The sequence below is a fragment of the Ranitomeya imitator genome, chromosome 8 (genome assembly GCF_032444005.1).
Source record: "Ranitomeya imitator isolate aRanImi1 chromosome 8, aRanImi1.pri, whole genome shotgun sequence".
NCBI lineage: Eukaryota > Metazoa > Chordata > Amphibia > Anura > Dendrobatidae > Ranitomeya > Ranitomeya imitator.
In genome coordinates this window covers 144,754,868-144,778,501 of record NC_091289.1, presented here as the reverse complement: position 1 = coordinate 144,778,501, position 23,634 = coordinate 144,754,868, and the positions used below count along the sequence as shown (strand labels likewise).

Sequence of the window (23,634 nt, the reverse complement as noted above, 5' to 3'; positions counted from 1 at the left end):
TGAAAGGCTGCAGCGCAGATCCTTACTGTGACCATTTTACAGCCTTATTACAGCACCAAAGTTCAGGTCCCCATTGACTTATATATGGTTCGGGTCGGGTCCGGGGTCAAGTTTGGGTCAAGTTCTGGTACCCGAACCAACCTTTGTCCTCAAGTTCGTCCGAACCCGAACTTCCACTGGTCCGTTCATCCCTATTTAGGAGGGCTGAGTCTTCTGATAGATTCCCCTTAACAAGAATCCAAACCAAGTGACAATTTTCATCAATACTCACAGATGGAATTGCTTGTGAATACATGATGGATTGCTTGATGTTTTGGTTCTTTACTGGAACAAAAACACAACCAGTTTCGTATAGGCCTGTGTTTCTATCAATATTGCAGATCTTCATTTCACAAGAATTTCCTTGACACTGATCTTTTCTCTTTAAATTAACACCAATAATGTATCTGGAACACCTGGAATACAAATAGCACTCATATTATTCCTATTTAAAAAAGAGAGAATGAGTAAGCAGGAAGCGTATATAAGCACTGTTCATTTGACTTTTTCATTGATTAAATTGTTTCCCTGGAAAGAAAGAATAAAGGAAGAAAGAAGAAGGAAGTAAGGAAGGAAATGACATAAATGGCTAAAGAGCTTTAATTTTGCAATTTGCACTTGTTTTGTCTAGGGACTCAATGAACATAATATATCAAAATGGTTGCCATCTTGTTACACTAACGAAAACCTGTCCTAAAATTTTAAAAGGACCATTGTCTGTGAGCATGTGCAGTAGAAAGCTCTGCCACATCTCTTTGTTTTTGTTTGTAGGAATATGTAACATAGTAAAACAGTTATTAAGGTTGAAGGAAGACTTTAAGTCCATCTAGTTCAACCCATAGCCTAACCTAACATGCCCTAACATGTTGATCCAGAGGAAGGCAAAAAAAAACATGTGGCAAAGAGTAAGCTCCAAATTGGGGAAAAAAAATCCTTCCCAACTCCACATATGGCAATCAGACTGGTTCCCTGGATCAACGCCCTAACAAGGAATCTAGTATATATACCCTGTAACATTATACTTTTCAAGAAAGGCATCCAGTCCCCTCTTAAATTTTAGTAATGAATCACTCATTACAACATCATATGGCAGAGAGTTCCATAGTCTCACTGCTCTTACAGTAAAGAATCCGCGTCTGTTATTATGCCTAAACCTTCTTTCCTCCAGACATAGAGGATGCCCCCTTGTCTCTGTCTCAGGTCTATGATTAAAAAGATCATCGGAAAGGTCTTTGTACTGTCCCCTCATATATTTATACATTAAAATAAGATCACCCCTTAGTCTTCGTTTTTCCAAACTAAATAGCCCCAAGTGTAATAACCTATCTTGGTATTGCAGACCCCCCAGTCCTCTAATAACCTTGGTCGATCTTCTCTGCACCCGCTCTAGTTCAGCTATGTCTTTCTTATAAACCGGAGACCAGAACTGTGCACAGTATTCTAAGTGTGGTCGAACTAGTGACTTGTATAGAGGTAAAATTATGTTCTCCTCATGAGCATCTATGCCTCTTTTAATGCATCCCATTATTTTATTTGCCTTTGTAGCAGCTGCCTGACACTGGCCACTAAATGTGAGTTTGTCATCCACCCATATGTGCTCAAAGTGGAAATTTTGATCTAGTATTGGAGATACTAGGAATACTGAGTTAAGAAGAGGTTGCTCACTCTGCTGTCAAGTGTGTCTTCCTGACCTAATACTGGAAATATTAAATGAGATAAGAAGAGGCTGCTCACAATGCTGTCCACCCTGTCTATCTGATTTAATATGGGAGATACCAGGGATGCTGAGGTAAGAAGAGGCTGCTCACACTGCTGTCCAGCCCTGTCTATCTGATCTAATACTGGCGATACCAGGAGTGCTGTGGTAAGAAGAGGCTGCTCACACTTCTGTTCACCCTGTCTATCTGAACTAATACTGGAGATACCTGGAGTGTTGTGGTAAGAAGAGGTTGCTCACACTGATGTCCATCATGTCTAGCTATTCTAATACTGGAGATACCAGGGGTCCTGAGGTAAGGAGAAGCTGCTCACACTGCTGTCCACCCTATCTATCTGATCTAATACTGGAGATATCAGGGATACTGAGGTAAGAAGAGGCTGCTCACACTGCTGTCCACCCTGTCTATCTGATCTAATACTGGAGATACCAGGAGTGCTGTGGTAAGAAGAGGTTGCTTACACTGCTGTCCATCATGTCTAGCTATTCTAATACTGGAGATACCAGGGGTCCTGAGGTAAGAATAGGCTGCTCACACTGCTGTCCAACCTGTCTGATCTAGTACTTGAGATACCAGGTGGGGTTGAGGTAAGAAGAGGCTAATCATACTTCTGTCCATCCTGTTTATCTGATGTAATACCAGTAGTGCTTAGCACAAATCAGGCTGCTCGCATTGCTGTCCACTCTGTCTATCTGATCTAGTACTGCAGATATCAGGGGTGCTGAGATGAGAAGAGGCTGCTCACACTGCTGTCTTTCTGAATACAGAGAAACTGCTTTGACCTGGAGATAAGTAACCTATATTATGCATTATAACGTTAATAGTCAAAGCAGCAGATCTTACTATTACACAAAAAGAGAAGAAGTGGAGCTTTCTTCTGCAAATGCTCGCAAGCACCTGTTCTGTTAATATTCTAGGACAAGTTTCTGGCAGTGAAACACTGTATAACATGACTGTAGCCACTTTAATAAACTATAGTGATTACATTTCTTGACTACATGTATATAATATCCTAATTAACGATATTTAGAAATGTAATAGTTATAGCATTTTCTTTCATTTTTTGCAATTCTCTGAAAAAAATGCTTTAATATATACTTATTAGCTAAGTGAAGTGATCTATTTTTCATTATAAACCTATTTCATACTTTCATAGTGTTAATGCCTGAAAGAAAACACAAGTCCATAAGGTTCAGTCTATAGACCTAACATGTTTATTCATGTGAAAGTTTTCAGACTTAAAAAAAAAATACAGTGTCTAGCTATGCTGATAATGACTTGCCAACCACCTTTTGAAACTTTGATTATTGAGAATTTTTAAACTTTTATTATACCTTTAATCCAGATAATCATACAACACAAAACATTAATAAATGACATTTACCATTTGTGAAATATTGTTTTATTTTGTTAACATTTTAAAAAGTTTACATTTTTTTCAAGGAAATTTACAAAACTCATTTTTTTAGGGACCTCCTCAGTTTTGAGATGACTTTGGGGGTCCTATATATTGGAATCCCCAAAAAGTGATACCATTTTAACCCATTATCTACCAATGTCCTTTTTTGGGGACGACTAATCTTTAGCTTCTAGCAACTAAGATTTTATAATTTTTATAATTAGGTCCAATTTTTTGTGTTGTGTTTGTAAAATGAATGTTTTCAAAATAGGAAATCATGTCGTTGTCATTTTTAATTAAATATTGGGACGCCCTTTTCTGAAAAATCCGTACCTGTAAAAATTTTAATTTGGCAAGTAATGGGTTAAAAACAGCACTGCTCATCATATTCAAAATTACTTTCAGGTAGTTCATTAACCTTTCGGGTGCTTTTTCAGGAATTACGGCAAAGTGACATGACAGGAATGAAAAATGTATTTTTGCCACCTAAATGTTTCCAACTTCTGAACAGGTCATTATAATCGGCAGACTCTAAGGCCGTTATTTGGCCATGAATTGCCATTGCAAAAATCAGGACCACACGATCAAGATCTCAGGATGCTCATGGGGTTAAAGAGGAACCCCCCACACTGTTAATAGTGATGAGCGAGTATAAAAGTTGCACGGGTTTTCCCAAGCACGCACGGGTGATCTCCGAGTATTCGCTATTGCTCGGAGATATAGTTTTCATTGCCTCAGCTGCATGATTTACGGATTCCAGATACGCTGAATACATGTGAGGAATGCCTGTTTGTTAGGGAATTCCCACATGTATTAGCGTATCTGGAAGCCGTAAATCATGCAACTGAGGCGATGAAACTATATCTCCAAGCAATAACAAGTACTCAGAGGTCACCCGAGCGTGCTCGGGAAAACCCGAGCAACGAGTATACTTGCTCATCACTATCCGTTAGCCATCTATATGCTGTAGACACTATTAACAGTAGTATTTACGGGGTTAAACGGCCATGTTCGGTGCAAAAACTGATCTTTGTTAATGCACCAAGTCATCATCTATAGTCTGCATCTGACAGCGGCTGGATTGTCACCCGACGGAGGATGCTGTTGTCTTATACCGCAGGTCAGTTTCAAATCACATTGGTGGCCATTAAGGGTTTTTTTTAAATAAAAAGGTCCTAAAATCCATTGGATTACAATTTCTCAAAAAAAAAACAAATTGAATATAATAGCAACATGCTAGCAAAATCCTTTACTAACCACAACGTACGTCACTTCCATGCTTCACCAAATCATTGTTTTTTCTAAAGCTTCTAATCTCACACCATACATGATATGTTGATCCAAGCAATAAGGTAAAGAGGATACATCTGTTCCAGCAATTAAAACAAATCGGAATCCACCTGGAATATGTTCTTAGATTTGAGTAACAGCTGTGGAGCACCTCAAAGTGATATAATGGCTTGTATTCCAAACTTACATATACAAGAGTGAAGCCTTCAGAAAATCACTTTCTTTGACAATGTTATAAGGATGGATTCATTATATTGAAATGGGCAATGTCTTATTGATTAAATTGTATTTTCTGTCTCTGAAATATTTAAAGAGAACCATTCAGCTACTTCATGCTACCTCTCTGAAATAAAACTTCCTAATAATATTTGTTTGTCTTGAGTAGCTTATGACTAAGGGGTGATTTGGTCAAGCTCGCATTTTAATTCTAACAACTCTCAACCATCTTCTTGCAAAAAACTTCCAATGTATTTATGAGTTGTGGTTTTCCTTCACCGTTGAGCTGCTGATTGACAGCTTTCTCCATGTTACTATGCATATGGGGAAATCTGTCAATCAGCCACATGGGGGGAAGAAGAGTCTGCATAACATGAATACATCCGACACTTCCTGCACAGAGCTGGTATCACAGGACTAGAGGGCGAGTTTGACCAAATGACTCCTTAATCATAAATCATTAAAGGGAACCTGTCACCCCCAAAATCCAAGATGACCTAAGCCTACCGGCATCAGGGGCTTATCTACAGCATTCTGTAATGCTGTAGATAAGCCCCCGATGTATCCTGAAAGATGAGAAAAAGAGGTTAGATTATACTCACCTGGGTGGGCGGTCCGGTGCCTCCTATCTTCATCAGATGACGTCCTCTTCTTGTCTTCACGCTGCGGCTCCGGCGCAGGCGTACTTTGTCAGCCCTGTTTAGGGCAGCGCAAAGTACTGCAGTACGCAGGCACCGGGAAAGGTCAGAGAGGCCCAGCACCTGCGCACTGAAGTACTTTGCTCTGCACTCAACAGGGCAGACAAAGTACACCTGCGCCGGAGCGGCGGCGTGAAGACAAGAAGAGGACGTCATCTGATGAAGATAGGAAGCGCCGGACCGGACCGCGACACCCATTGGACCGGACCAGCGGCGGGACCGCCCCTGGGTGAGTATAATATAACCTCTTTTTCTCATCTTTTAGGATACATCGGGGGCTTATCTACAGCATTACGGAATGCTTTAGATAAGCCCCTGATGACGGTGGGCTTACCTCACCCTCGATTTTGGGGGTGACAGGATCCCTTTAACACTGGATCAGATTTACTTTTGTGAGTGTTCCACCTTAAAGGGGTTGTCCAAGACTTTTTTTTTTTTTTACACCATACATAGCCGGGGCACATTTATAAGATTATCACAGGGACATTTTAATACATCTAATTGTGAAACTTATTTTAATTCCAAGATCGATTGATTGAAATGTACATTATTTGTGGGAAAACCTCTTTAAGGCCAGGAGACAATGAGATGATGCTTGGGGCTATAATGCTTAGCAAGACAATTGTTTATTTATCTCTCTCCTTCCCAGGTTTATAAGATCGGATCCCAGCCCATTGCCTCTCCTGTCATTGAACGCGCTGCATCCTGTAGGGATGTATTACTAGTAGCAAAGCAGATGCAGGTTTTGGGGGGATTTATTTGGCTGGTGTCCAAGGCCACCTACTGCTATGGCTGCTACGGCTATTGTTCAGCCTCTGGTAAGATTCTCTTTCTTGTTCTTTCTCCCATTACATTCACTTTGGGTGAAAATATTTCCTTTTCTCTTATGTCTTTACAAATTTGATAAGAATTTGTAAATATATCATAGAAAAATAGATGCTACGATGGTCCTAATTTTGAAGAAAATTATGTATGGGCAAAACAAGGATAATTAGATAAGTGGGTGGTGTGAAGAGCAGAACAAAAAAGATTACCTCAATGAACAAAAATAAAAAAAAGAATTTGTGATAAATATTGACCTTTTCTTTTCTTTCTTTCCTGTTTTGTCTCTTTGTTTAAACATGCAAAACTTGTATAACCACTAAACCTGCTGAAACAACTATATAAAGAAGGGATAGGACCTTGAAGGCAGGCGTGCTTCAGAGACTTCCCAGTGATACACTATACAAGACGTGTCTTGTGTATTATTTCTGGTGATTCTCCACTTCCAAAGGCTGCTCCGACTGAGTGTGATCCCGACATTTCCTGGCGCCTGAACAGGGACCCGAGGTCTGTGTATTCCTTCAAGAACACCGGCAGAATACGAACGAAAAGAGAATCTGGGATAATGGACGGCAGATGAACAAAAACCTGGCCAGGTAAGAGACACTGTTAGATCTCTTATATCTGCCCTGCACTGTCCGTAAGATTTTCTGTGTCGTGTTCTTTAGCGGGTAGTTCTAGTAGAGGAGGATACCTATAGCTCGGGTTCTTGAACTATTTAGGAATTGATCACCTCACGGAGTACGGCATTGAATGAGAGTGAATTTGAATAGAAGGTGTGTGGAAGTTGGGAATAGCCCTATAAGCCGCCCAGGGGGTTGAAACAGAAGAAGTGACTGTCCCACTGGGCAACGTGGTTGCGTCCTTTCGGGGAGACCTCCGCGCCTATGTTCAATCTCAGATCCTGTCTTTGACAAAAACCTGGTGACGGATAAGTGTATGATAGTATGAGCCCAGGACAGATAAATTAGCCTGGGACAAGAATACGTTGTGTGTGATAGTATAAGCCCAGGACAGATAAATTAGCCTGGGACAAGATACGTTGTATGTTCTTTTTCTTTTTCTGTCTGGTTGCATTTGTGTTGTTTGCTATAGGTGTAGGAATCAGGATTTTCTTACATCAACACAGTTTAAACATCCTAGCTCCTTAGGAAGAAGGTAATGAGGTATTCTCATACCCAAACGCCACCTAGGGCAAGAAAAAGACATCCTAGCTCCTTAGGAAGAAGGTAACGAGGTATTCTCATACCCAAACGCCACCTAGGGCAAGAAAGCTCAGGATAAGAAAATGGGGAATAAGCAAACAAAGTCGGAACCAGAAGAATTAGATATCTATACTATCATAAAGGAGAGAAGTGGTGAAGATGCCACTAAGGGGCTGAAAAAGATTTTTAGTAAGTTTGGAGTTACTAGGGCAGAAGCTTTTAGTAGAAAACTATGGGAAGGAATTCAGGAAAGGAAAAAAGGCATAACCAGAGACAAGAAATGGATAGATCAGATCCAAGCATTGATTGATGTCTCTAGGGTAGCAGAAAATGAGGGATGGACATATAATCAACAGAGTAAAAAGTGGTGTATTAGACCCACAGGCTGTGGAGAAAAACAAAATGTGGAATCTAAAAATACCCCACCCCCATACCTTGACCCACATGCCCCATCTTTTCTCCAAACACCACCTCAAAGTTTAGCCGGACCAGGAGGATGGGTATGTCCGCACTGTGGACAACAAAATCCAGACTGGAGAAATGATTGCCTAGCCTGTGGTACACCTAGACATGGCGCTGTACTTGCCCCTGTTAGGGTAGTACCAAGACCCTTTAGGGAACCTGGTGCTGACGGAGTAATGGGAACTAGATATCACCAAACTCGACAATATTTCCCTTGGTCCCCTGCTGAAGGCATGTCTCTCTTGCATAACGCACCAGATCCCACCCAGTGTCCAGTTAGATTTGCACAATATATACAGCAAATTATGCAGACTCACGCTGGAGTTTGGGCAGATGGAGAAGAATTATGTAGAATGAAAATGACTCCTGGACTCTTCCAGGAGCTATTAGCGAATCTACAGGTACATAGGCCCCAAGCAGGAGATGGTGCCTTACAAACGATAGAATCAGGTACACAATTTGTAGATCACTTAATGGTTTTCATGAGGGAGAGACAGAGGCAGAGAGGAACAACGGGAGTGGTGGCTCAGAAATCTGGACAATCAGTAGACGAATATTATCTAAGTGTAGAAAATAATTTCAGAGATGAAGGCATGGATCTAACCGCTCCAGGAATGATGAGGTTTGTTACAAAAACCTTTATAGATGGATTGTCTCCAAAAGTGAAGGAAAAGCTTAAGGCCGCAACCCCTGATTGGAGAACCTTGGAAGACCCACACCTGGCTAGACAGAAAGCTGTAGGGATAGAAATGGACTTAAGAGAAAATTCTAAGCCAGTAAGAATTGCACAGGCTAATACTGGCTCTGCTAATCAAAAGTTTACTTGTCATTACTGTAAGAAGCCAGGACATTTCCAAAGGGAATGTAGGAAGAGAAAAGCAGATATAGATTCAGGAACCTTTGTACCCAAAAATAGGATAAATAACCCAGTGCCTGATCAAACAGACAGCTCAGAATGACTGAAAGTTATGCAGGTCTCTCTTCCTTCTAGAAGACCAATAATACAAGTTGAAGTTGAGGGTAAAAATGTACCTTTTCTGATAGATACGGGAGCAACATCCTCCATTTTAAATCAGGACTTTTTACCATATCCTGACAATATATCCTCAAAGGTTACATATGCAGAAGGGTATGATGGTAAAATTCAGGCGTTGCCCTTTACAAAACCTTTAAATGTGAGCTTTGGCCCTAAAACTTTTGTATCCAAATTTTTATTTGCTAAAGGTGCACCTACCTGCTTGTTGGGTACTGATATCTTAAGTAAAATGCATGCAAACATCCATTTTAGAGAAGATGGCACAGTTATGCTGACCATCCCTGAAGATGCAGAAACTCTGGAACCATATGTTAGAATACAGGCAATGGAGGATTTTCCCGAAATTTACACTCAACAAGCAAAAATTGACTTGTCTCGGGTTCCTGACAGCCTATGGGCAAAAGGAGACACTGATGTAGGATTTTTATCAGTCGCTCCTATACTGTTAGAAACTGCCCCGGGAACCATATTACCTCAGCTTAGGCAATACCCCATCAGCGCCCAGCAAGAACAGGCGATTTCTCAACAAATTCAGGATTATGTGTTACAAGGTGTTTTGGTAGAAATCAGGTCACCCGCCAATACACCCTTATATCCTGTTAAACAGAAAGTGTCCTCCAAAGAAACTATGGTGAAATATCGCATGGTGCACGACTTACGGGAAATCAATAAGGTTTTGGCACCGGTCACCCCTGTGGTACCGAATCCTCATACCTTACTGTCTCAAATTCCCAGCACTGCTGCATATTTTACGGTAATTGACTTATCAAACGCATTTTTTTCTGTGCCACTACATAAGAACTGTTGGCATTTGTTTGCCTTTACATTCAAGGGTAAACAATTAGCATGGACAAGATTGCCACAAGGTATGGTACACTCACCAACTTTGTACTCTGAAGCAATGCAGACCGTGCTAAAAAATTTCATCCCAGAACCAGGAGTAGTCATTCTACAGTATGTAGATGACTTACTTATTTGTTGCCCTGATGAGCAGACGGCAGTTACCTCAACTGTTAATTTCTTAATTTTCCTAGCGCAAGAAGGCTGTAAAGTAAATAGACAGAAACTCCAGGCTTGTCAACAAACAGTCGTGTTTTTAGGTCACTGCATATCACAGGGCATCAGACACCTCACACCTCAACGTACGGAAGCCATACGTAACATGCTTGAACCCAGGAATCACAAACAGCTGTGTGTTTTCCTAGGTATTGTTTCACACTGTAGACAGTGGATCATACATGCAAGTCAACTCATGCAGCCTTTATATGACTGTATTGCCAACACACCATATTCACTCAGTGAAGAGGCTAAACAGTCATTTTCCTCTTTGAAAACAGCACTGGTATCAGCTCCGGCTTTGGGACTCCCAGACTACACTAAACCTTTTCAATTGATGGCAGCTGAGATATCCTCACATGCTACAGGGGTGCTCACACAAAAACATGGAAACAAACAGAGACCTGTGGCATACATATCAGCTCATCTGGACCCTGTAGCTAGAGCCGCACCTTCTTGTGTAAGAGTAGTAGCCGCAATTTCACTGTTATTAGATAAAGCTTCTGAGATTGTTCTTGATCACCCACTTCTAGTTCAGACCACTCATGATGTACATGGCATTCTTAACCAGGTCCAACCTAAACATATTTCAATGGCCAGACACCTCCGTCTCCAATGTTCCCTACTACTGCCGCCCAACATTTCCTTTGCCAGGATTCAGACTCTTAATCTCGCGTCTTTGCTCCCTTTAGAGTCTGAGGGGGGTACCATACCTGAGGAAACTGCACTCTCCAACTCCTTTGACCCATCAAAGTCAATGCATGATTGTGTACAATTAATGGAACAAGAGACTCAGGGCTTATGTAATGTACGTGACAAGCCACTCTGTAATGCTACATTTGAACTTTTCATAGATGGCAGTAGATATGCAGATATGAATGGACAATTTCATACAGGTTATGCGGTAGTAACTCAGCATGAAGTGCTGAAAGCAGAACCTCTCCCTGCTAATCAGTCTGCACAAGAAGCAGAACTTACGGCATTAGTTGAAGCTCTAAAAATAGCCAAAGATCAGACAGCAAACATATACACTGATTCTAGATATGCACATGGCATTATTTTCGATTTTGGCGTAATATGGAGAGCCAGAGGTTATATGACTGCTTCAGGCCAACCTGTTAAACATGCCTCCCTCATTAGACAGATTCTGGAGGCAGCACAAGAAACTAAAGAAATAGCGGTGATAAAGGTAGCTGCACATGTGAGACTCGACACCGAGGAAGCCAGGGGTAACGATAAAGCCGATAAGGCAGCAAAACAGGCAGCACGTAAACCCTTACATCATGCCCACACACTAGATAGCTCTGAAGATGATGAGGAAAGATTGAAGGAAGCTCAGAAACAGGTAGACGACGAAGAACGAGGGCAGTGGCAGAAAAAAGGGGCAGAAGATCAGCAAGGATTATGGAAAAAAGGAACTTTGTTGTGTTTACCCAGAGCCTGGTACCCCGCAGTGGCAAGTGACCTCCACCTACCCACGCATGTGTCGGCAAATGGTATGACGCTCAAGGTAAAAGAAAGGTGGTTGGCTCCAGGTTTTGGTAATTTTGCTCGGAACATGTGTGCTGTATGCGCTATATGCCTGGCACACAATCCAGGTCAGGCCATTAAAACCCCAACCAAGCATCATGTAAGACCACTGTATCCCTTTCAAAGACTCCAGATCGACTACATCCAACTTCCTAGGTACAATGGATACGAATATGTGCTTGTGTGTGTGGACATGTTCTCAGGGTGGCCAGAGGCTTATCCAGTTCGTAGAGCCTCAGCAAAAACTACTGCCATTAAAATAGCACATGAACTGATACCCCGTTACGGCATGCCTGAGGTGATCGAGTCAGATAGAGGTACCCATTTTACTGGGGAAATATTCCAGAATGTTATGAAAATGTTGGGAGTAGAAAACCAGTTTCACACTCCATATCATCCACAGAGTTCAGGTAAAGTGGAAAGATTAAATGGGACAATAAAATTAAAAATCCAGAAGGCCATGGCAGAAACAGGAAAGCCTTGGACCGAGTGTCTACCACTTGCCCTGTATTCCATCCGAAACACCCCAAGGGGGAAGGCTAAGCTGTCACCACATGAGATTCTTTTTGGTAGAGCAGCAAATTTGGGTTGTTATTTTCCACAACAACTGATGTTGAATACTGAGACTTTAACTGCTTATGTACAAGAATTACAAAAACGTTTAACTAAAGTGCATTCGCAAGTTTTTGCTTCCCTTCCAGATCCAGAAAATCTCGAAGGAGGCCACAAGTTGGAACCTGGTGATCAAGTCTACGTGAAAAGACACACCAGAAAGACTCTGGAACCGAGATTTGACGGACCTTTCCAAGTCCTGTTAACAACTCCAACAGCAGTCAAGCTTGAAGGAAAGGCATCATGGATACATGCAAGCCATTGCAAAAAAAGCAGTATAAGACTCATGATATTGATGTTAATAATGTTAACCTCAACGGAGGCATGGGAAAGACTGAATTCTCTAGCCCCTTTGAACAATAGATTCGTACAACATCATAGAAAATTAGTGCATGACTTGTTAAATAATACACAACCCCTGGCAGATTGTTGGATCTGTACCCATTCACCAGTATCAGCCACAAGTATACCTTTTCTAGCAGTTCCCGTGTCAGCTGAAGAAATATTCGCTTGGCCTAATTGTTCAGACAACCTGGCCAACAACCAACCTGGCAATACTAGACTATGGAATACTACAATCGCCATACCAATTGTGGGATGGGTAGAATTTCCTTGGTGGCAGGGCAATCTTACAGGAAAAATAGACAACTTACAATATTTAGCATTCAAGGGAGGAAAATGGGTACCTAGGAATAAGACTGGATTAACTGATTTAGGACAGGTCCCCACTGAAAATCTACAGCTCAGTTTCAGTACAACCACCCCTTCCTCTGATGCTTTCAAACCTACAGTATTGGAAAGATACATACATAATAGAAAATGGGAACATTCTGAGTTGTTCCCCCAAGGTGATGCAAACAGTTGTACAAGTAAGCCGGGGAACCTGGTTTGTAATGAATCCAATGAGTATGTCAACGGAATGCATGTATGTGGGAATCCCGCAGCCGGGTACTGTAGCCCCTTGGGACAAAAACCCTCTTGGTGTATGCTTCAGAATGTATCTAGTTTTGTGGATTTGGCTCACAGATTGGTATTGCAGCACTCAGCTTTGTGGGATCTGCCTGAGGGTACATTTTGGATATGCGGAGAAGGAGCATATAAATGGCTTCCCGTAGGTATAAAGGGTACTTGTACATTAGGACGCCTAACCCCGGCTACTTTCATAATTTCAAATAAACAAGTGAATATGCAAGCCGTGCCCAAGCACACACTGTATAAAAGAGCTGCAGATAACTCACCACGTCCCTCGGGGAGGCCGCATATAGTACAAATGGGAATTCCCAACAAAATTGCTAGTACCATTTTTATTTATCCTATGTTAACACAGATGTGGGATAAATTAGTTAGAGCCACGGATTATCTAGATGATCAGATTTGGGATATATTGGACATATTAAATACTAGTATAGCTGTACAGAATCAGCTTATAATAGTCACTAACCAACATACCCTGGTATTGGATTACCTAACTGCCTCACAAGGGGGTATGTGTCAAATCATCGGACCCACCTGCTGTCATTATATAGACCCGAATAGTACTATGAGTATGAGATTTAAATTAAAAGACGTACAACGACTCAGGGATCAGTATGACAAAGACAATGACCAAAATAAGGATAGCTGGTGGTCAGATATCTTTTCTTTTCTTAACCCGGCCAATTGGTTCAGAGGGATCGGTGGGTGGGTTACCGGGATTATGCAAAGCCTAATACATACAGTTATGGTTATTGTAATTATATATGTATTATTCAAGGTTGTACTCAAGAGTATCTTGGTATGCACAAATAAATTTTGTGTAATGGATGCGAGAATATAAAGTTTTTTTTTTGTAATATCACAAAAAGAATGACTAAAATGATCGACAAGGTTTTGAATGGAATATGTCTAAGGGGGGATTGTGAAGAGCAGAACAAAAAAGATTACCTCAATGAACAAAAATAAAAAAAAGAATTTGTGATAAATATTGACCTGTCCATTCAAGGACATTTTAGCTATAGTATGAAATCCTGTTTTTCCTGTCTGTGGAATTGCCTTTGTACTGTTTGTTGTGAAACTGCCGCCCACAAAACTGTTTTCTTTTCTTTTCTTTCTTTCCTGTTTTGTCTCTTTGTTTAAACATGCAAAACTTGTATAACCACTAAACCTGCTGAAACAACTATATAAAGAAGGGATAGGACCTTGAAGGCAGGCGTGCTTCAGAGACTTCCCAGTGATACACTATACAAGACGTGTCTTGTGTATTATTTCTGGTGATTCTCCACTTCCAAAGGCTGCTCCGACTGAGTGTGATCCCGACATTTCCGGCGATAGGCCAGTCCAAAAAAATGGGTTAAAACTGGGGTATTGGGAATTAATCGAATTGACTTTGTTAGTGCATTCCAAAGAATTAGCACAGCACATGAGACGTTTTAAAGACGTGAGGGGAAGGTTCGGATTATTGAGGATCTTAGTCTTTGGTCATAAGCAGAATGGAGGTCATGGGCATGGTAGTAGACTGAGACAAGGGAGGAGATGTAATGTGGTGCTGAAACGTGGAGCATTCTGTTGGTGAGAGTGATAAGTTTATATTGAACACTGTAGTAGATGGGCAACCAGTGCAATGACTGGCACAAGGTAGAAGCATCAGTGTAGTGGTTGGAAATGAATATGATCCAGAGTGCTGCATTCAGGAAGGATTGGAGGGAGCTCAAGCAGGAAAAAAACAATTTGGTAACTTCCCTGAGAATGTTATCAAAGCTATAATGGAAATCACTTTACTATGAACTTACGCCAACTTCACCATTCTATACCTAAGTACAAGAATATAATGGGTACCTTGTTGCTTCTATTCTTCCATTTTTTCCGATGTAGTAGGGAGTGTCTGTACTGTACTCATCATAGACACCCCATCGTAGGTGAGCCCATTCATGGACAAACACTCTTCCTTAAGACATAATATGATATGTGTTACAAAACATGCTCAATGAATTGTTGAGTAATTATAGGAGCTAAATCACCCCCGAATATTACGAATTTGTAATCTATTTAAATGTGTTTGATGGTTATCAAAAAGTTTCCATAAAAGCTTCAACTTCTTACATCATTACAAAAATAGATCTCAATGGTGTTTTTTGGCTCAAAAAAGAAGGTCTTTGGTTACAAGGAAACTTAATGGAGGGAAAATGTACTGAATATGATGTGATTATAAGGGTATGTGTGTAAGTATTTGGTGCAGAAATACTGAGTTTTTGTGGCAGATGTTCCCCCACTCATTAGTATGGGTGAAATCTGCAGCAAAATCTCTAAGAATTGACATTCTGCAGATTCAAGTCTACACCAAATTTGCAAGGGAAAAATTAGAAACGTGTGCATGAGACTTCAAGATTCTCATTCACTTTGCTGGTAATCAGGAAACTCTTCGGGTATGTGTCCACGTTCAGGATTGCATCAGGATTTGGTCAGGATTTTTCATCAGTATTTGTAAGTCAAAACCAGCAGTGGGTGATAAATGCAGAATTGGTGCATATGTTTCTATTATACTTTTCCTCTAATTGTTCCACTCCTGGTTTTGGCTTGCAAATACTGATGAAAAATCCTGACCAAATCCTGACCAAATCCTGAACGTGGACACATACCCTTCATGTTTTGTGACAAATCTGAGTAGAAAAAACTCCACAAAACGTGATAGATCTGCAATGTGTGAACAAGGCTTTAGACTGTAGGATGCTGTGCCATAAAATACAAATTAACAAGCACAACTGCCCACACTTTACTGATTTCAGAGTTTCTTTCAGGCTTTCTTCACACAATGCATTTTTGCTGCATTTTTTAATGCAAATTAAAGGCTGCTTTTTATAGTACCAGCAAAGCTATGAGATTGAGAAATGTCATGCACAGGCTTGTTTTTTTTTTCTTGGCTGATTTGGAAAACTGTTACATTTTTGGAAACTGCAGCAAGTCAATACTTTCAGCATTTTTTGCAGCATTTTGGAAGCATGTTTTCACACATATAAAACAATGAGTAAGTGCAAAAACGCAACAAAAAAGCTGCTATTAGTTTTTTACAGCGTTTTTGGTGAATAAAATCTCAGGTAGAGCAGGATGTGAAACCCATTTATTTTTGTAATTTTCCCAAATGTAAACCATAATATCGTACAAAAAAAACTATAGGAGAGAAAAAGCGCACATAGGGTCTTATCCGACAATTTCAGAATCTGTTATTCAGAAAACTGGTGCCCCTTTGGGCATATAAACGTCAGCTGCCGCAGATCCATGGATCAAGGATTGACCATATCAGCAACCATATAAAGGAATTTTGTGGATATTGTCCACGCTGCTGAACAAATGGAAATCCGGACGTATTGATGAAAAGGAATGGTGGTTTTATTTAACGAGTTTCTAAGTCTGTATTTGACTTCTTCCTCAGGAAATACCACACACATCTTCGAAACACGTTGGATTTCCATTTGTTCAGCAGCGCGGACAATATCCACAAAAATCCTTTATATGGAACTATAATATCTTGGTATTCTCATATGAGCATGGCTGATAATATTAGTACAGTTTAATTAAATGAGTGATTTGTGTAAAAGTAAACAATGTCCAGCCAACTTAATGCCTGACCAATGTGTGAAAGTAAACAATGTCCAACAAAATCAATGCACTACTAATGTGTTAAGCAACCAATGCCCTACCAATTCAACTTCCCCTGTTTTGCATTTGCAATTGTGTATTTTTCCATGAACTCAGGTGACCTTAGAGTGGAAGTAAAGCTGAACTTTGGGAGCCTAGAAAAACACAGCAATAAAAGCAACAAAAATGCAGCAAGGAAAGCAACATATAAGGCAGCAAAACCTGCATTTTATTTGCAAGTTTTTTTTTTTACTGAAAAGAGATCAGGTTTTGGCTGCAAAAAAAATGCATTAAAAAGGCAACATGTGAACATGGCCTAAATTGCTAAATATATAATTTTGCATGTTTCACACTATGGATCAAGATGAAAATATTACACATTTTATTTAAAATCAACATCAATTTGCTATAAACCAATATTAAACATATTGTCCACTACATTAATAATGATGATTTGTCCATTGGATTTGGATGTTAATATCAGGTCAATCAAAGGTCCAACATCCAACACCCCCACTGATCAGCTGTTATCGGCTTCAGCAGTCGGATGTAAATAATTTTTGTACTCGGAACAGCACAGTTCTTAACACTGTCGAGTGGCGGCTCCCAGGCGCCGGAGCTTAGCTCCAAGTATTTGTGAGCAGCCACTAAACAGTGGACAGAGCTGTGCTGTTCCAGCTCCCTACACAGTTTATATGTTTACTAGTAACATAGCTGTCACTGGAGCTGGTAACAACTATTTTTGGGATTGCTGGGTGTCAGTCCACCACCGATCTGATATTGATGACCTATCCAAGAACATGTCATCAGTACCACAGTCCTGGAAAATCCCTTTAAATTTTCTGTTCGAAGTTTCCATACCTCGAGGTCCATACACTGAGATTAGATTGTCATCCAGTAAGAAATTAGGTGTTAGGTGAATGTACTTTCCTGGTTCCCCGCAGCGTCCGTATTGTAAAGTGTATGGATCATCTCTGTATTTCAGGTAAGGGCTAGCAATAATAACATCCGCCTAGGTGGGATATACACGGAAAATAAATTAATGTAATTAGTGTTAAATAATGATTGTAATATAACGGGTAATACCAATCAATTCAAAAACACTTTCTGGCTGGGAGGCGGATTGCTGTGGTAGTGACCTTCACCTCGTAGGGTAATCTAAAAAGTGAAGTCTCTGATTCCTCTTTGTTTCAGAAACCCACACAGACTTGTTTTTCTCATTAATTTCTACTTTTTGGCATCCTACAAATAATAGCTAATACTACTAATAACTGGTATTCTAGAACTGCATCTCACGCCAATCCTTGGAAATTCATTAGAATGTACAGTATATCTTTATTATTGTTATAAGTGTGAAAGCCGCCTGAAACCCAAGTCAATCCCACTCCACTTATTAATCATTACTAAAGCGTGGTTATGCAAGGGAAAAGGTAGTAGTGTGGAAAAAAAATACATTAAGTGATTTGATTTTGGTTATTAGTTCTTCCAGTATTTAACTCAAGGTGCCCATATTGGCTAAATTTTGCTTTTATTTTAATTTTTGTTTTCAACAGAATTGTTTGGAAAGTATCAAACTATTTATCTTTTTTTTGTCCAAGGGAGTTAATTACCATCCATTTTTTAACAATCAGTAGTCTGACAAAAAATATTGTTGGTATATGACTTCTAAATCTGTGACAGATACATTTAGCCACTCAAGTACTCACATATATGAAGCAAGTTTACAGCACATGACCATTTCCTCTTACACATGTTTATATTACTATCTGCACAACATTTTAGAAAAAGATATGCAACATCAATAATCTCCACTGCATGAGGAAAATATCAGCATCATCGGCAGTACATCATAACTATACTGATGAAGATATCATTACCAGATATTTTGAACTTCTGGAGATGTAGTATGTCACGATAATAATAGAGGTTGTCCAGACTTAAATGAAAAGTCTGCAGCCACTCTGTGTGACAGAAAACGTGTGATTCCTCCCAGCGGACGCACTTTGCGCTGCAAGGATTTGCCTGTATTTGTCCCGGGAATGGTTGTCAGGTATCCGATGTGCATACTTGTTATCAGAACCCCTCCAGTGAGCGCGGCCTTGCTCATTACAAGTGTATTGATGAGGGCGCGCCCACTAGACAGGTTCTGCCCGGAGTATGCATATCACATACCTGACCACCGTTCCCGAGGCAGACAACAGAGTATCCTTGCTGGGAGGATTCACAATTCTGCCGTCATACACAGTGACTGCATACTTTTCATTTTAGACTGATATCTACGAAAGTGGGTCGCATAGCATACCATCCCGCCAGTGCTGCAGTTGCTGTAAGTGGAAAGGTTCACATGCACAATCCACAGCTCTTTCAAGTGACTTATAAAGATTTTCAGAAAACGGCTGCACACACCCATGGTTTAACATTTGTCATAGCTGCAGAAAGTACACGTTCTGCCATCCCAGTCTGTCTGGTGCTGAGACCGTTGGCAATAAAGAGTTGACATTACACCACACAAAAAACACATCTAAACTTTTCATATTTACATTTCCATTATAAAACTGTAGCCATAAGTGAATCAATTACTAATATAATAAAGGAAAACATTTAGGAACACCATGGAGCATTATACCTAACCTTGTCATAGGTCTCTGTTTTACTCTTGGTGTAATTTCTGTTGGGCCAGGATGGAGGGATTAGGATTTTTACGCTTCTTATATAAAGTCGTTTCTTGGTGGCGTAGAACAGATATGTGGTTGCTTCTTTTATCATATCCTGAAAAAATATAAAACATGGAGTAATGGAACATGTTTTCGATTTTAATAATCATTATCTAGTGCCATCACATTCATTGAATATTCACAATACATTATAAAGCAGTTAATAATCAACAAGGCACATACAAAAAGAGAACCTGGTCCTATGAGCTTGCAGTCTAATATGTGATTACTCAGTAGCTTAAAGGAATCTCTCTGGAAGTACCTGGATTTTGGTGATTATTTTTGCATCTTCTTGTAAACTTGGGTTAATGGCGATGACGATGTCTTCATATCCACCATTGTCAAGTTTAACCATAGAACTGCCGGCTCTCCAGAAGACTTCTGATGCCACAATGAACCCTGCGAGCATCCAGAGCTTCATCCTCTGCTTTGTACAGGCACCGTTCACAGACAAAATCAATTGTGAAAGCCTTATATATATATGTTTGCTCTGTCCATACAGTCATCTCTGTTACCATTGGAGGTGTATGTTTACCTGCAACTGTCAGTTAATGATGGAGAGGGAGTTTCCTCCTGACATATTGATCAGGTTATTAATATTCCCTGTATGTATAGAAGGAAGGATTAAACGCTTTAAAAATGTGATCTTTTAGTGATATCCCCCTATTATTTCAGTACCTTTTATTTAACAATATTTGCAGAACTTTTAATCAGAATTTTGGCAGGAGCAGTCAAAGTGGAGCTGTCACTTGCCACAAATATAACATTGTTTTTATTTTATTCCTGCTCCTCTCTGTTCCCTAGGTATATGACCCCTCTTCCCAGTAAGTAAATCTAGTCTCTTTAGCCAAGTGGGTGTGGTTCTCATGTTAAAAAAGCTAGATTTACATACAAGGAAGAGAGGGGCTAAATCTCTGGAATGGTGGTGCATGGAAGCAAAAGAAAAACACCACCAGATTCAGAACAGATGCATATACATCACTTAAAAATACATATTTGTGGCACCCCAGAGTCCGGTTGCCACGGTGACATTGCCTCCCTCTGAAGGGTGATGTCATGCCTGGAAGCAGGAAGAGGTCCCCATGCCAGGTAATACACAGCATGCATCACAATTCCGACCTCAGGCCAGAAGGGGGAGCTCTAGACCAGACTTCTGGTCGGGAGGAGGAGTCAGTGTAGTCTGTGAGGGAGTAAGTGTGAGGAGAGAGAGAGGAGCAGAGACAAGGACTCTGCTGGGGAATTGCAGCTGCATCAGAGCTGACCCCGGAGCGGAACGCTGACAAGAAGGACACCAGAGTCCTTGGCTGTGTGGGTGCTTTATGCCCCGACAGCCAAATCTGGAGGGCAGGGGACTGTAAGCTCCCTGGCCACACCAAACACCCAGCGGCACCACAGCAGGCCAAGAGCCCGGTGCTGCCAGTGAAAATGCAGTGCTCATGATAGGCTCACTCTGTCTGCCATACAAGACAAAGCCAACATGCAGGAGAGGGCAGCAGCTTAGCTACAGGCAGCAGGGACCTGATAAGGGAACGCAGCAGGAAGGCCTCCAACCCCACCTGGTAAGGTGGACCCCCTGAATGCTTCCAGGCTAGCTGAACTCTTTCTGTCATTGGTAACTGGTACCCCGGATTGCATGTTCATCTACCAAGAAGTAAAGGAAAAGAAAACTCTATTTTTCTGTGTCCCTTGCTTATTCTCTGTACCCCAACATTCACCACCACCTGAACCGCCTGTTTTATTTGCCCTGGGGCCCCGCTCTACCTGTGGGGAGCTGTACCTTCTTTGCTGCGTCACCATCAGCCCCAGTGGACCTGAACCACAGCATCGGCCATCCCTTGCTGAACAGCATGGGTGGCGTCACGAATCAATCCCAGATATCTTTCCCCCTTGCATTTTTATTGCACGCCTAGGGCCACGGAGTTGGGTCATGGCCCCGTGACTTCCCCAAAGAACTGTCCAGCCCAGTTCCAAGTACCCCACGGCCCTGGTGGGCATCGCATATTTATGGCAAGTACCATGTCTTCTTTGATGGTAAATTTGGCACATCTCTCTACATACTGTAGTTTATATTGTATTAAGGTCTTATTTACTCTTATTGAAGGGAATCTGTCTGCAAGATTCCACAACCCATACAAGTTATATCCAACAAAGTGTTAATCTGCACAGCGGGGAAGCCCACAGGTAATTGCATGAGCTGATGCTGCAAGCATATATACAGCAGTAAGTGCTCCATGAGCCGGGGTGCCACTCCAAAGAAAATAGCCACAATAGATACAAAAATTGAATGAAATGGATGGCACTCACCGGTTAAAAAAAGTCTTTATTCCAATACTTTAAAACATCGGCATCGGGAGGATGGGAGCAGGAGTGGAATGGATGACGGCCGTTTCGCGCTGCAGTAGCGCTTCTACTGGTCACACAGGTAAGTGAGACTGACATCACCTTTTAACAGAGGGAGGCAGCTAAACCCCACCCCCGGTGCTTGAACACATGTTCAGCAGCTATACATAACAATTAAAATGCATTTAGAAAACAAATGAAAACAATACAAAAACACAATAAAACCGGCTTATTACAGGAAAATGGACATATCCAATCTTTCATTCAAACCAGCGGATTCCTGCGCTCGAGTGCACATAATCCATATGGCCTCTCTTTTAGTAGAAGCTTATGCAGATCTCCTCCTTGCACTGGAAGAGACACCCTCACTCAGTGACAAAGTGAGGGGCTACGCACTCCTCTGTGGTCTCAAGGTATTGACTCTTCTAAGATTGCTGCCCGTGGTCAAACTGTGGGGCAGCTGTGAGACCCTGTTTTCAGAGATGATGTCTTCCACCAAACTCTGAAAAAGCTGAAACGGTCTTCACTAGAGATGGGTAGTCGAGCTGGACTATCAGACAGTCACCTCTGTAGCTATGGTGTCATCCTTCCTATGGTTAATAATGCTTATAGGACCATCAGAGGAAGTGGGGTGTCTAGAGAGGCAGGCAACTGATCCCCAGAACAACCACACTTAGAAATTTCTCTCATCAATGTTTAATTGTTCCTTTTTTTGCTGGTGGATTCCTATTCCCATGCACCCTTTCCCACCTAAAGAATGGTTCACAGTTCATGTTTTTTTTTTGTCCTGCTCCTCCACCATATCTACAGAGTCATCATGCAGCCTTCATTCAATTTTTCGAGGTCCATCATAGGCAGTGGGGTGTCCAGAGGGAATCAGCGGCTAACTGTTACGCCCATTTCCAGTAGTCAGATACAGCTGTCATATGTCTGGCAATGCTGCAGCAACATTTGCAAGTGCCAGCTCACAGACTGGTGTTTGACCAGCCCACGCGCTGGAGCATGTGCTGGAACCAAGATGGTGAGCGGCAATGTCACCGTAATCAGCGTAAAGATCCCGCATCTGTGTCTACTCAAACACTCCCTGCTCTCAATGAAAGAGGAAGGTTTGCATGTGGACCAGGCTGAGACAGAGGAAGAAAGTATATAGGGTGCTACTTATTTGCCAATTCCATGTCCAGGATGCAAGCACTGATGTGTCCAGCCCTCCCACTGTCGTTGCACATTTGCAAGCACTATCAGCAACCACATCCACTTACTTTCCCCATGCAGCACTTAGCTGTTCCTATCACAAGCCTTGAAATGAATTAAAATACCTAGCCACAGGTCCAAACGCTAAACGGCAAATTCACAAACTACTTGCCTTGGAAATCTTGCCAGTTAGGCTTGTGGACACTTTGGGTTTCGAAGGGCAGTGTACTTCCCTTGGTGCTTGGTACCCTTCCACCACTATTTTTTGCAGCGCTTTGTCCCCACCTTACATAGCAACACCCATGCCTTCACCAACACAGTTACTGTGAATATCCATCTAACGACCGACATGTAGACAAGTGCTTGTGGACAGTGATGCTAATTTATTTTACAACTGCATCCTTATACACACAAGGATGGACAATGCAGGGGAGATATAATCAAATGACCCTAAACAAGCTAAGAGTTGCCCAAACTTGACCTTGATTTGTCCCTGCCTGATCGTGGAAGTTGACAGCCTAAACTTACACAATGGCGCCCCCAATGAATGTTGGCTCTCCCATAAATTTGGGAAGGCCATCAGGTGGCCATCAACCAGAATTTTTGGAGGGCCATCAGGTGGCCCTCTATTAAATATTTGGGAGGGTCTTTGGGCAACCCTCTACATTAATTTGGGAGATCCTTCACCATAAATT

General features: G+C 41.3%; 1 protein-coding gene across 1 annotated transcript in view; it reads right to left on the bottom strand.

The window, feature by feature from the left end:
- LOC138648040 (calcium-activated chloride channel regulator 1-like) overlaps positions 1 to 19,854 on the bottom strand; it is a 53,908-nt gene extending 34,054 nt beyond the window's left edge. Inside the window, exons 1-5 of the mRNA XM_069737512.1 lie at positions 19,671 to 19,854; positions 19,326 to 19,463; positions 17,556 to 17,706; positions 14,898 to 15,006; positions 272 to 455 (exon numbers count right to left, since the gene is read on the bottom strand). Coding sequence (XP_069593613.1) covers positions 272 to 455; positions 14,898 to 15,006; positions 17,556 to 17,706; positions 19,326 to 19,463; positions 19,671 to 19,829 — 741 coding nt within the window. The 5' untranslated portion in view covers positions 19,830 to 19,854. The remainder of the gene's footprint in view (positions 1 to 271; positions 456 to 14,897; positions 15,007 to 17,555; positions 17,707 to 19,325; positions 19,464 to 19,670) is intronic.
- Between the last annotated feature and the right edge of the window lie 3,780 nt (positions 19,855 to 23,634).